Raw genomic sequence first — 15,258 nt, forward strand, 5'->3', positions numbered from 1 at the left:
TATTCGAAGCAGCAAAATTAGATTCTGAACTTTTTTCTAACCGGATTACTCGAGTTAATCGATTAATCGTTGCAGCACTAGTTTTGCAGATTCTCAAAATTGGGTGAGTCGGACAGTGTACGGCTCGTCCTTCGTTGTTTTGACAGCTGTTGACGTCCTGTTCACATCAGTTTCTCTTTCGGACAGGCAAGAGCTGCTTCCTGCCCCTGTTCAAATTTGAAGAGATGCAAGAGATAGTCAAGAATTTCACGTTGATCTACATCGACACGCCTGACCAACAGGATGGGGCGGCCGTTTACCCGACGTGGTGAGTTGACGTTCCGTTATTGACGCGGTTTACAAATTGCAAATTTTTGTGTTCTGGTTGTAATATCAAACCATAGATTGAAACATTTTGGTTGATTGCTTTTTATGGAACTGGGCGAGTTTTACACTGTGATTGTCTTGGCTACTTTATCCAGGGAATGGGCCACAGTAAGATGTGACCAGGCCACGCCCCCCAAACGTCTCGAAAATGAGCTAATGTGACCAGGCCACGCCCCCCAAATGACCTGATGTGACCAGGCCATGCCCCCAAATGTCCCCAAATGACTTGATTTGACCTGGACACCCCCCCAAACGTCCCCAAATAAACAGGAAGTGACCTGATATTGTCCCCGAAATGTCCCCAAGCCAACTTGGGCGGGGCTAAGATCTGTATCTCCAAACAGCAAAGACCCAAAGTAATTTCTCCAGAAATTGCAGTTTCATGCCCTGCTGGATGCTTTAATCATGATTAATGTAACAACTTCAAGCTTTTCCAAATGAAATAAACATTCTTAGAACACATTCAATTGAAGTTACAGAACAAGTGACGAAATAATGTCCCATTTAAATAAATTAAATGGAAATGAGCCAAAATGTCCATAATGAAATCAAAGGAATAACATCCCAAAGAGCCACTAGAGGGCGCCCGAAACATTACAAATACACAGTCATCAGACATGCCAATGCAATGACAATTGTCCAGATGCACTTTCCTGGGCTCTTAACACAGATTTTTAGTCATAATCAGGCCATTTATGCCAAGGGGCCCATATTTTTGGCCCACTATTTCATCACAGTGTACTGTGAAACCCTTTACATGCAATCCAACCCATGCGTTCATATTTTGTATATCAATCAGATTTTGTTGCACTGCATTCTTCAAACTTCTCACCCCAAATAATTGGCAGTCGTTACAGTAGATAGCGCCAAACCTTTTTCTAAAAGAGGAAAAGAACAAAATTAAAGAAGAACTATTATTTTTTAAGCTTGTAATCAAGTATCAAAACTGACAAAAGTCAAATAAAGCAAACTGTAGAAAAACAAAATAGAATATAAATTAAACAATTGCCAGATTGGGGGCCCCCTAGTGGTCAGGGGCCCGAAGCAGCTGCATAGTCTGCGTATAGGCTGGGCCGGCCCTGGTCATAATGATGTGTTTTGTTTACCGCATTTCCTTCTTCTCGTGAGTCTTCACAAATATAACAAAATTGCAGGGGGTTTTCGGGCTCTGGCCTGCAAATCAAGTTAATTGATCGGCTCGAGCCGGGTGGGGCTGGATTTTTTTTTAGGCCCGATCTAACCTTTACTCTGAAGATGTTCAAAGGACAATCATACAGTCAATTGGACTGAACATACAATCATCCTACTTGATGTGGTGATGCACGATAAATTATTTCTTACTATGAACGTACCAAATCTTATTTTATTGTCCTGACGGTAATCTTTATTTCTTTTCATGGACATAAGTAAACTGGCATATTGACACATTCACAAATCACATAATCTGTAATTCGCTGCCAACGGACCAGTCGCGCTTTACTCGCGGAAGCTGTGTTGGTTTTCGCGGTGAGGGTGGATTTTAATTCCTCATAACTGCATGATTATGGCGCATTCCTCTTCCATGAAGTAAGGTGCCTGTTCCATCGTCACAAGTAGTGTTTGACTCTGGTCTCCCGCCCCTTTTTCTGTAAACGCGCAGTCACTCTGACTGGGTGGACACAGGTTCGACTAATCAACCTCATAATCGGCGTCATAGCACCGATTGACCACAAACTATATAACCAGGTTTTGTCAACTCTGGTTATCCGCTGGTAAACTGGATTACTGTCCGTTCGTAGTATAGGCCACTGGTTGCTTCAATTTATTTTGTTTCTGTCGATGTCCCTTTAAAGTGCATGTGACACGAAAAAGCATGTTTATTTCATAATACACGCGGTATTTTATGCTCCTATATGCTGCTATAGCGATCGCTATATTTATTTAGTTTTTTTAATCCCGCGCCATGAAAATGAGTGACTTCCGGCAACAGTCTCGAGTTGAGAAAGAGGGCGCTGTGACGTGTACGGGAGAAGGAGTCCTCTTCACTATACAGTAGTTCTGTTGTGTATGAGGACTATGGATTCAGCTGATTTTGCGTATTAATACGTTTATTTTTCGCATCACGGTCGCCAAACGGCTGCAGAAAAATCTTGTTGTATAAGGGAGAGGCGTGTGCGCCTTTATGGAGTTTCAAAAGGTTCTCATTCACCCTGGATGTTGGCCAAAACAAGCCCTACTACTGTGGGATCATAGGACTTACAAGGAAGTGAGTAAACATCTTGTTTTGTATTATGTCAAATACGAATACAGCGATTACAAAATAAACACAACAAACTTTCTTTAGATAAAGGACTACTTACGTTTGATCATTCATAGGCATGTAAAAAGCTCTCCTCATGCACATTAGCTGCACAACAACTGCAGCTGCCCTCCTACGGGGAACGAGCTGTAAATTTCTCTCCGCCGGGCGGTTTGCCGATCCGCAAAGACAATCGACAACCCAGTCGTCATGTCAAATAATCCGGGCTAGTTATGTGTGATTTTCCGCTTTGAAAACTTTGAAACATCAGTCGGTTCGGGTTAGCATGTCGGCTAGCTGTCACGCCTCTTGGTTTGTTTACATTCTCCGAAGCCGGGGAAGGGAAATGACATATGTCCGATTTAGGTGTCATAAAATATCGTTCGGGAGGTGCGACAGTAAAGGTGAAGTCGACAGTTTTGACCATTATGGAGTAATTTTGCCATGTCGTCCTGAATAAGTGCATTTTTATGATTTCATATTCCGTTTAGCACAAGACTGTTATTTGTCGTGACCATGCCATTTATTTAGCAATTGAGGAAAATACTTGGACATAAAGAGTATCCTGTAAAAATATTGGAGTAGAGAGACTGAAACAATTACATTTTGCGGCTCTTCGTTGTGTTTATCTCGTTCTGAATAATTCCCCCTTAATGGGCTGAATACGCTAGAGCACAATATTGGTAGGCGTGGCTAACCGGCAGATTAAAAGACTAATTTCTCGTCTTCTGCGCTTTGCTAAATTGTTGTATATAGTCAAATCGTCTCAAAATGATTCTAATTCACATAATAATGCTATTTAAGACTTTATTTCTCCTGTCGTATGCTCTTTAAGGGCTCAGCGTGACATAAGTGTAACATAAATAAAGACTTACAAAGAACTCAAAACTGTTTGCTATTTGTCAATCCCATGTCCCTTAGTATGAATTCAAATGCAAATTAATTAATTAGTGTAGATGAGACAAAAAGACGGCAGGGTGAGGACAACCAGTCAGTTCGCATTGTGATGTTCCACATTTTTGCTTGATGTTGTTGACGAGAAGACTCGTACCTGTTTCAAGAGTGCAAACTCGCGTACCAATCGGATAATTGTCGCGGTTTTATTCTGAAAGTCACACAGAGGATGTCACATCCTCCGCATGTCGACTTGACACAGGTGTATTTAGCAGCTGAATGTAATTAGAACTGACAACAAAAAGTAGCAGGGAAGAAGACAACGTGAGCGCCGTCATGTACGCGGTAAGTTAAGCAAAACATGAAACATTGATTTGTCTCCTTTTGTACTTAATTCCTCTTGTGAAAAGTAAGTCATTTTAACATTGTTTGAGCTGGTGGCCAACGAAGATGGGGGAGAGAATGCCATCATTTTCAGCTCATTTTCCTTGTTTTCTTCCAATTAATTTTCTTATGATAAACATGTCAAAATGAATGTCACTCAAATGTTTTGCGCTGTCATGCTTCAACCTTGTGAGGGGCTCTCTTCGGAGGGCACGGGGTTTTGGAGACAGCCAGAATCCGCTGGCGTACCAGGAGGATGTTCTCCATGAAAGATATAGATTTTCAGCTGAGGGAATTCGTCAGCTGATCAAGGCGGACGTCACAACCGCGTAGATTGTGTGCCTGTCCTTACGCTCTTTCACCAGGGACAATATATGCATCTAATCGGTGATGCTGAATGAGTAAGAACACTGTTTGCCGTGCGATTTTGGTTTTGGGTATGGAAACGCTTGAAATTGTTTGTTGAAAATGCTATTCAGAAACCTGTGTCGGCTTCGCTGAATGTAAACGAATGTGATGCTTTGCGCTCATACAAGAAATATGTTTGATACTTTTCCATCGTTATTTCCTTGTGTAAATGCATTTATAATAATCATCAAAATATGTAGACTATTTAAACATTGAGGAAACTTGCGTGTTTTTCCTGCCAACTCAAAGAGCTTAAAATGTCAAATCCACTATCCGCCAGATAGAACAGACACACAAATATAAAAACTATAAATGTTTATTGAATATGCATCTTAGTCTTGTTTAACTGTGGGAATTCGTTACAAAAGACAGGCTTTAACTTTTTATCACTATGCAACAGGAATTGTCACAGATGTGATCACACAAAACACACCCATGCATCGCATTACCGCATTTCCTCCTTCTCGTGAGTCTTCACAAATATAAAATTGCGGGGGGTTTTCGGGCTCTAGTCTGCAGATCAAGTTAATTGATCGGGTCGGGCTGGATTTTTTTAAGGCCCTATCTAACCTCTAATCTGAAGATGTTCAAAGGACATACATATTCATACAGTCAATGCGACTGAACATACAACCAGTGGCGGACTTGGCAATTTTGGAGCCTAAGGCGAACATATCTAGGGGCCCTGAGAAGGGTGTGGAGGAAATATGTTCTGGTACACTAGGGCTGTCCTAAATGACAAATTTTCTCCTGATTAGTCAGCCGACTAGTTTTACGATTAGTCGACTAATCTAATAATTTTCTTTTACAAATTTAGCAACAAAATTTTTTGTTGACGCTTATTAATTCATAAAACCATTTTGGAACACTTAAATTCTTTTATTAAAGTACAAATAATCATGTAAATAACAATAGTTAATCACAAACAATGAGGTTAAATGCTGATAGCATTTACTAGTGCAAAAAATGGAAAGTAAACAGATTCAGAATACTGACTTTGCCTTTCCAACATTATTCAAAACAATTCTTAAAAAAAAATTCTAGCTTTATTATTATCGTATACTACTATATATAATAGTAGTATAATAATCATAATAATTATTCATTGCCAATCATATTTGGCATAAAGAGTGTCATTTGAAAGCTTTTCTTAGTGTAGAATCTGTAGTAATTACTCAACATATTATCATATTAATTCTGAAGTATGTCGGATTAACTCCAGAAATTGTTATTTATATGACGAACATTTGATTTTGGAATGTTCACCGGAGGTACCTTCGCTAAACCGCTAACCGAAAGCTTGCCACTCCGCAAAAAAAAAACATTCTTCATCACTGCTTGTGGTGTCACTAATAGATTTAATTTTTTTTCATTAGCAAATGCTGTTAACCAGCTGTTGAGTTTTATTCTATGACTAATTGGAACTGTACTGCATTGTTTCGCCACAGGGTGTGCTGTCGTGTATTTTATATTCAGTGTGAAGAAGAAGAAAGTTAAAAGAGGCATTAGCGGCCTGTTCCCAACTTCTCCCTCACTGCACTTTGGCTCTCATGGCGAGCACGTTCGCTCATGTGTTTGAAATATACGATAGCTAACGTGCAAAGTAGCAAGTGAGCTGTAAAAATGGCGAGCTTAGTGGCGTGAAAAACGCGGGAGAGCTAAGTGAAGCTAACGTACAGCTAAGCGATGCTAAACGGAGCGAAGCTAAATGGTGCTAAATGAAGCTAAGCAACTGATATTCAGTGCGTCGTCGCGGAACAGTCCATTGTAGTGCATGTGTGTGGGGGAAAGATAATATAAATGCAGCATTCAAATGGCTTTCTTTTTTGTTTTGTTATTTCTTTGTTTGGTATGCTGACATAAACATACATGACGGATAGTTGGAGGTGCTGCTGGCTCTGGTGGCCTAAGCTCTTGCTGGTCGTTTTTACATTATTAAGATTTTTTTATACACATGAGGTGCCGGATCTGCCCAAATAAGTCCCGGAACACAGGGAGGCCAAAATCAAGAGGTGCTGGATGTTGTTCCGGCAAGATCCCACACAAATTAACCCATACCCTTTGGCGTGGCGCTTTTTACGACATATGGCCAGAAGGATACAACTGAACCGTTAGTGTTGCTACAACAGTTTAAGAAATTTCCCAAATGCTAATTTTCATCCCCCCAGGGGGCCATGATTAAGGGCAGACTGGACGAGGAAGATTGGTCAGCACCAGCGCAGCCGGATGACACCTATATGCGGGCGTAGGTCTTTTCGATCTCAGAGCATATTTAGCCATCGATAATGTGTCCCGCCCTTCAGAAAGTCAAAAAGAAGCTCAAGTTGAAGTTGACCCCTAAAAAAAGCCTCTTCCAATTCGTTGACAGAGCTCCCTCAGGTGGCCCATGAATACACTCCTGTGGCCTATACCACGAACGGAGTTCAAGCTCAGAAGTAATCCAGTTTACCAGCGGGTAACCGGAGTTGACAAAACCTGGTTGTCTAGTTTGTGGTCAATCGGTGCTACGACCCTGATTATGAGGTTGATTAGTCGAACCTGTGTCAAGCCAGTCAGAGGTACTGCACGTTCACATAAAAGGGGGCGGAGACCAGAGTCAAACACTACTTGTGACGATGGCACTGGCACCTTACTTCACGGAGGAGGAATGCGCGATAATCAGGCGGAGTTATGACGAATTAAAATCCACCCTCACGTGAAATGGAATTTTATTATCATCATCATCGGTGTCATTGACAGTCATTGACAATTACAAAATGTGATATGATTTGCCCGAAGGAACCGAAGAAGACAAAGGCGGACGGGATGAAGCATATTCGTGTCAGTTTCCCGTCCCCCATACAACTAAAGACGCACATTTAGGAATGGAACATACATCAAAACTGTACAATAACACAATCAACAATCTGAGTTTAGTAACTTAGCGTCCAGTCAAGCAGCTCAGTTGATTTCAGGGCGTACAAGGTTATGGCTTAGTCATGTCCCTGACATTTTTGCATCTGTTTGCTGTGGAACATTTTGTTGTGGCTATGTGTGTGGCAAAAGTGATTATGTGTTACCACAGCTGGTGTGAGTAGCGGCAACAATTGCCGCATATAAAGGTCACTGTAACAGTTTCATCAGTTGGCTATTTTCCCAGCTTTCTTGAGTTGACGTGCTTTTCTTCCAATTTCGGCATTTCGGTGAATCAAGTTGTCATTCAAAAAAAATCTTCGACCCTTTCAGGTGGCAGCGCTGGTTAAGCAGGGCAGTCTTGGTCTTGTGGTCTGCCAGCTTCATGAACACCGTCGCCGGTCCTCTCCCCCCAGATGGGAGCAGAAGGCAGCGACGGATGTCCAGCGGTTCCATGTTTATTCCATACTCTTTCAGCTTAGCAATTGCCAGTTGCGCCACTGTGTCCCCTGGGATAGTTGTAATCCAGAAATGATGAGCTCATCTGCGCGTCGGCACTGGTCGAGATCGTCAGCCAAAATTTCCAGCCTCTTGATGCGAACATCTCTCTCCTCGACCGCCTGCTTGAGTTTCTCGTTTTCAGCGCGAAGTAACTGGAGCTCTCTGATGATTTCTTGATTCTAGTTTTGAATCAAGCCAGTCAAGGAGACCTCCAACTTCCAACTATACGGAGGATTTTATTTCATCCAAGTCTCCAGGTTTCAGATTCTTAGGAGCCATGCTGGGAGTCGAGCTTTCTGGCCCTGAGCGCTTATCGGTTAAGATAAGACAGTGCTTCAGGAGCTCAGAGTGCGTCTACGTGTTGAAAGCTGAGCAGCGAAAAGAAATATGCCAGTTTACCTATGTCCATGAAAAGAAATAAAGCCTGCTGTCAGGACAATAAAATAAGATTTGGTACGTTAACTGTAAGAAATTTAAATCGCATCACCACGTGAAGCAGGATGATTGTATGTTTAGTCCCATTGACTGTATGAATACGTATGTCTTTAAAAAAATTTTTTTTTTTAAAGTTTGGGCCTAAAAAATCCAGCCTGACCCGGCAGTTTATTTTAATCTCTTCGAGTTGGCAGAAAAAAACAGCAAGTTTTCTCAATGTTTAAATAGTCTACATATTTCTATGATTATTATAAATGCATTTACACAACGAAATAACGCTGGAAAAGTTCTTTAAATATATTTCTTGTATGAGAGCAAAGCTCCGCATTCGTTTACATTCAGCGATTTCAACAATCAATTTGAGGCCTTTCCATACCCCACTCCCAGGGGCCCAGGCCATTTGGGGGCCCTAAGCAAAATAATGCAAAGGGGCCCATATTTTTGGCCCACCATTTCGTCACAGTGTACTGTGAAACCCATACATGCAATCCAACCCATACGTCCATATTTTGTATATTAATCAGATTTTGTTGCACTGCATACTTCAAACTTCTTACCCCAGATGATTGTCAGTACTTACAGTAGATAGCGCCAAACCTTTTTCTAAAAGAGGAAAAAAGGAAGAACTTTTATTTTTTTTTAAGCTTGTAATCAACTATCAAAACTCACAAAAGTCAAATAAAGCAAACTGTAGTTAACAAAATAGAATATAAATTAAACAATTGTCAGATTGGGGGCCCCCTAGTTGTCAGGGGCCCTAAGCAGCTGCATAGTCTGCGTATAGGCTGGGCCGGCCCTGCCCACTCCGAATCGCACGGCATACAGTGTTCTTACGCAGATATTCAGCATCACCGATGGAATGCATATATTGTCCCTGGCGAAAGAGCGCACGGACAGGCACACAATCTGGGCGGTTGCGAGGGCCTGACTTCAGTGGGCTATATTAGTGACGTCCGCCTCGATCAGCTGGCACAGGTAATCTATATCTTTCATGGAGAACATCTTCCGGGTACGCCAGCGGATTCTGACGGTCTCCAAAAACCCGTGCCCTCCGAAGAGAGCCCCTCACAATCCGCGCGCCAATGTCGTATGGGTCGTCCAGGTACGCTGTCATTGTCAGGAGGACACGTCCGCGAAGGAGTGCTGTTTAAATAGAGCGTGGTTAATTGGAATCCTGGGGTTAAGCAAGATCTAACGCTGAGACGACCAGGTGTGGCATGTGTTGCCATGGCAACACTTCTAGGTTCCAACATATCCACCTTTCGTAGTCTCTCTTAGCTGCGAACTTAAGTCGCACGTGATGAAGTTACTCTCGAAGTTACCCTGCTAAGCCAGAAAACCGGCTTTGTAGTATAGGCCACTGCTCATGTGGACTCAAAGGTGCCAACAGAGCTGAAAAAGCTTCATTCCCGCAGTCAGGTAGTTCTATTTTTGCATGGATGATCACGTGCTCGGTACTAAAAACGGCTTTTTGTTGTACAAGGAGGACGTAGCAGTCTTTTATCCGCAACGAAGCTTCTCAGCAGAGAGGTTGGATGGTGATGCGATAGATGGGTACAAAGGGGTCAGTTTGTTTTCTTTTCCTCATTTAACTGTTTCAGCACCACTGATGAGGATCACATGCTTCTTTAAAAACTAGGTAGATGTTAATGGCAGCCAATTTTGCAATTGATCCATACATTCGAACGCTGCCAATTGAAAGGAAACATGATCATTGGCAGTGATCTGTTCAAATATTTAGCAATTAGTTCGATAGATACTGAATTCTAACTGTGCCAAAGGAGCTGATCTATCGGTCTAACTACGATAGTTTTCGTTAAAGTTGTGCATCATTTTGAGTCTGTTGAGGCAGTTAAGATGTGTCCTCCTTTTGGAAAAAGAAAAAGTTCAAGACCCTGATTCATTTGCCACGCAAACCAAAGCCAACCAAAGTTTCACCTGGACTGGGGGAGTCGATGTCATTTGATCGTGGTTCTCCGACACAGACGTCCTGTGTAGGTTTTCAGGGGCGGACTGGTAATCTGTAGCTTCTGGAGGATCACAGAACGGCCGGTGCTCTAGACGGCCGGTGGCCGCCATACATTCATCACTGTTTTTATCCCCTCTATACTCTGTGATTATCTACAGTTCGCATCCAATCCGACAGGTGGCAGCAATGCGCCTGGCTGAAAGACTTGTTGTGGCCCACAAAGAGGCAGGATAGAGCGATAAGGGCTTTGGCGGACTTTCCAGTTGCCACCCGGCTGAGATGGAATGAAGAGGGTTACTTGCTAGTAGAGATGCCGATCGATTGGGTCCGATCACGTTATTTTCAAAGTATCGGATGCCTTTTTTTAATATATATATATATATATGTATTTTTTAATTAAATCGTTTTCTAATTGTATTTAACGTTACAGACATAATATTTTACACTCGTCCAGAGTCTTTAGTTTAGGCTGAAGGTAGGGTTATCAAATTTATCCCGATAACGGCGGTAAGTAATTTAAAAAAAAAAAAGTATCACGTTAATTTTAATGCATGCGCTGCACGACCCACTCACGCATTGTTGCGCTCAATCTGTAATGGCGCCATTTTACCCATATAGAGAGATAAAAGGCAGCGCAAAATGAGTAGAGTGAATTTTGGCAGCCTTCGGAGCCGTTTTTTAATTGGCTAAAGCCTTACATTCCCTCTCCCTACGATTAGAAATATCATGGGAAGCAATGTGGGCAAGCAAGGTAGCAATTGATCTTTTTCTTCGCACCTTATGTTATTTCCCAACGCAGATAAGATATATCAATTGGTAGCACTACGCACAGTCATGGTTCCACTTCCCATCATGCATTTGGGCATGGCTACAGTATCATTTACTGAAAGCTCAACAAATACACTAGATGGCAATATTTAGTCACAATATACAAAGTCACAAGTCTTTCTATCCGTGGATCCCTCTCACAGAAAGAATGTTAATAATGTAAATGCCATCTTAAGGATTTATTGTCATAATAAACAAATACAGTACATATGTACTGTATGTTGAATGTATATATTCGTCCGAGTTTTATTCATTTTTTTCTTCATGCATTACCAAAATGTATATGATCGGGAATGATACTCTTCTTCTTTCTTAACAGAAAAAAACAAAGCTCAAAGGCTTTGGAAAACACAAAAAAAAGGTATGAGTCGTTTAATTTAAACTGGACGCGCACATGATTCTAACTGTCTCTGTCTCTTGGCAGAACAAAGTTTGGGAAGGCACTGCGGTTGCGGAGGGCATGGCAGGCAACCAGGATTTCTCTGAGGCGGCGAAGGTCAGGCTGACAATCAGTTTTGCAAACGTCACCTCAGATTAATTAAAAATGCTGAACAATATTTCCGTTTGGCCCAGGCCCAGGCCATTTGGGGGTCCTAAGCGAAATAATGCAAAGGGGCCCATATTTTTGGCCCACCATTTCGTCAAAGTGTACTGTGAAACCCATACATGCAATTAGAGCAGGGCGGTAAACTGAAAATTTACCGTTACCGAAATTCTTCACGATGACCGACGTAATTTTGACCATGTCGGTAAATTCGGTAATTTAATAAAACAAGAAAATAGTCTTTTCATCCCGCTTTGACTCTGTGTTGTTCGGCTATGTTCATTCCCCTTCAAGAAAGCAGACAGTGTGCTTACATATGGAGTCACGTGGTTTTCAGGAAGCCAAACAAACAGAAGCCCGGTAGGCTAACGCTAGCGGCTAACGCTACAAGTAAACTGGATGGAGTCGGGCTTAAGTTAGCTTCGCCAAACTTTCTCCCGACATTAAGTAAACTCTTGGCGGGTTCCAGACGGGCTTTCACCCGCTGTCCTCCCTGGTTCTCACGTTTTCAGGAGAGGATGCTTTCAGTGCTTTCTTCTGGTAGCCAAGCCACAGGCTAACGCTAGCGGCTAACAGCGGCTTCAAATGAACGTGATGGAGTCGGATAGTGGCTCTAACCTTGTCGAAACGGCTGAAATTAATGAGTGGACTGGGCACGGACTTCATGTAGCAATCAGTATGTCGTGTTATTTGGCATCTCTGTGTGATTTATCTGAAAGCTTTCATGATGGTAAAGCACTCAGCATAAAGTATAATCCAACAGTGAAACCTATATATAATATGACAGTTTAATGGCCACAGCTATTTTTTGTATGTGTTTGCTTTATTCTGCCATCATAAAACCTTAAATGTTTCATTGGCATCAGAGCAATACAGCTTTAATCTGGTTATGAATGTGTGGGGATGCATGTATTAAAAAGTGTTTCGGGGGAAAAAAAAAAAAAAAAACCCGAAACCTTGACGTAAACGCTTGTGTTGAATAATTATGTCACAGCAGCCATTACCAATAAGTTGTCTGAAGTGTACTGTTAAAGCTGCAAGTCATTTGTGTTAGAATGACATGTTTGCACAGTCGTCATATTGATTTTTATTATAATGTACATTTTTCAAGTCATACAAGCTGTTATAAATGTTCACACTAGAATTCTTATTGTTTACAACATTTTTGTAATACTTAATGTTTAGACTGCATGTGCAATTGTTCAATTGAAAGCTGGTAAATGAACGAGAAACGGTTAATTTGTATTGCATGCATTGATTCAAATTTTCAAATTATATAACAGTCCGCTTGGGCGAATTTATTGTCATTTATCATTATCGAGATAAATATGCTCAAGTTATCGTGATACGTACTTAAGGCCATATTGCCCAGCCCTACATGCAATCCAACCCATACGTCCATATTTTGTATATTAATAGATTTTGTTGCACTGCATACTTCAAACTTCTTACCCCAAATGATTGTCAGTACTTACTGTAGATAGCACCAAACCTTTTTCTAAAAGAGGAAAGAAAAAAGTTAAGGAAGAACTTTTATCTTTTTTAAGCTTATAATCAAGTATCAAAACTCACAAAAGTCAAATAAAGAAAACTGTAGTCAACAAAATAGAATATAAATTAAACAATTGCCAGATTGGGGGCCCCCTAGTGGTCAGGGGCCCTAATCAGCTGCATAGTCTGCGTATAGGCTGGGCCGGCCCTGTTTCCGTCTCGCTGTTAACTTTGATGATGTGTCAGAAGGCTTCTTCTGTGTCTTCCAGGCCGAGTGGCTAGCGGCTAAGGAGGATGAACTCAGGGCGGCGGGCGACAGGGTCGGTGTCGACATTGTCTCGGGGCCGTGCCGTCAAGGGGTCCTTGTCTCATTGGCCTTCTTTCTTCACAGGATACAGACATGATGGTGTGGTGGAGCAAAGTGGAACGTGAGTCACTGATAGTCCAGTCCAAATGCATTGCATATCTACGAAGGATAAACTCACTTTAATTTCGTTTTCAAGAGCGATAGATGGCAGCCAATGAGTTAAGCGTATGATCTGTCACTGGTTTGTCTTCCAGAGTGGGACGAGAATACATCAAAAAAAGAATCCAAACACCATGACAAGTCAGAGTAGGTGCTCCGGAAAGCTCGTCCTCAGAACTTCTAACTGACTCCTTCCCGCCGGCAGGTCTTTCAGCACTTTGGTGAACAACGTGGACTGCGGCCTGCGCGTCTACAACCAGATCTTTACTGCGCGCGCCGAGGCCTTAAGGCAGCACGTGGTGAAGCTCCACCAGCTCGCCCAACACCTCAAAATCTTCCACAAGAAGGCCAAAAACGTCAACTCCTCGGGCGGCACCACGGCGGCCGTCGGTGGAGCGGCGGTCATCGCTGGTATTTTATTTGCGCCATGCACTTTAGGGCTGTCTCTCCTCGGCACGGTCGTGGGCCTGGGCGTGGCCGCCGCCGGGGGGATCACTTCAGCTTCCGCCAGCATCTCTGATAACGTCAACAACATCCAAGAGCGCAAGAAGGTGACTGCCGTGGAAAGAGTTTAGGCGAGCTATATGGTTGCCTAGTGCGCTATCTAGTAGAGGGGGCGCCAAATTTCTTTGTAGTAAAGAAGAATACCCGGATAAAAACTCTCATGTTACATGAACTTAGTACTTTATTTAGCTAAGTAGCGCCGCATTACACGACAACAGTGTTGACGGTAGGTAGCTAGCGGCAGAGGTTCTGTCTGTCCCAAGGGAAGTGTGGAAATTGCATTGAGCAGTGATGGCCAAATGAAGTTTGTCGAAGCAATGAAGCTTTGCAGCCAAGTAGTTCATTTGCTCGATGGTGTTATCAAGTGGTTGATATGAATGTTCTTTTGTTTTCCTATAGAGCTACAAGTATACAGTATATTGTTTGTTTACAAACAAAGAGCGCTGCTTTTCAGGCGGAAGCGGTTCTCCAGCAGTACGAGATAGACTCCCGGGAGTTGGCCAAGATCCTTCACTTCATCCATCACGATCTCGAGAAACTACGCGGGCATCCTTTCCTCAAATCCGGCAAGCAGCCCTATTCCGAGTCCCAGGAAGTTGGCAAAGCCGTAAAGATGATCAGCTTGGCGTACTCGCTCGTCACGAGAGCCATGAAAATTATGGACGGCAACTTGGACCGTGTCCACAAACTTCAGGTTGGCACGGCCAAATACTTCAAGGGCACCCGGAATAAGAAAGCCTCCAAGACAAAATTGGTGGTTCATATTTCTGGGGCCGCAAATACGCTCAGCAATGTATTACAGGAGCTTAACGACATCTGGAAAGAGCTCCAGGTTGCCATTGGCCAATTTTAAAGACTATTGGGGTTTAATGGTCATCCTGTCCACGGTGATAAACGTGCAATCTGTCTGAACTGGGAGGGTGGAAGCGAATGGCAATGTGAATTAAAGCACATTGAACAATGATGCTATGATTTCATGATCACTTTTTAAATCAAATATGTCTCTAGATACGTAGTGTAATGTATAAATTGGCAGTTTGTGTATGAATGGTTCATAAAACTTAAGACAATAAAAATGGTTTGTAATGTATTGGTCCTATTTTTGTATGGTGATTAAATCTAGGCAAAGTGGATTTATAGACCAGGTTTTGGACTGTTTTGCTCCCAGTTTACATTTCTTTTAACTGTTAGCCCTCGATCTAATGGGAGGAGGAACTGGTTTGCTCAGTGGAAGGTTGACTCGCACTTGATATGAAGGAATACAACAGACCAATGGGCAGGGTGGTCTCAAATTTTGA

General features: G+C 42.3%; 1 protein-coding gene across 2 annotated transcripts; it reads left to right on the top strand.

Moving 5' to 3' along the window:
* Positions 1-34: 34 nt before the first annotated feature.
* Positions 35-15,065, top strand: LOC130928377 (uncharacterized). 2 transcript variants are annotated; one of them, XM_057854923.1, is made up of 8 exons: positions 35-307; positions 11,275-11,316; positions 11,380-11,451; positions 13,260-13,310; positions 13,382-13,418; positions 13,552-13,603; positions 13,662-14,007; positions 14,415-15,065. In XM_057854923.1, the coding sequence occupies exons 3-8, from the start codon at positions 11,416-11,418 to the stop codon at positions 14,811-14,813; spliced, it is 921 nt and encodes a 306-aa protein (XP_057710906.1). In that variant the 5' UTR covers positions 35-307; positions 11,275-11,316; positions 11,380-11,415; the 3' UTR covers positions 14,814-15,065. The 2 variants fall into 2 exon arrangements, with proteins under 2 accessions (XP_057710906.1, XP_057710905.1); XM_057854922.1 differs by lacking the exon at positions 35-307 and adding an exon at positions 557-3,883 and having other exon boundaries at positions 14,415-15,064.
* Positions 15,066-15,258: the final 193 nt, after the last annotated feature.

Source organism: Corythoichthys intestinalis, chromosome 13, assembly GCF_030265065.1.
Source record: "Corythoichthys intestinalis isolate RoL2023-P3 chromosome 13, ASM3026506v1, whole genome shotgun sequence".
NCBI classification, from domain to species: domain Eukaryota; kingdom Metazoa; phylum Chordata; class Actinopteri; order Syngnathiformes; family Syngnathidae; genus Corythoichthys; species Corythoichthys intestinalis.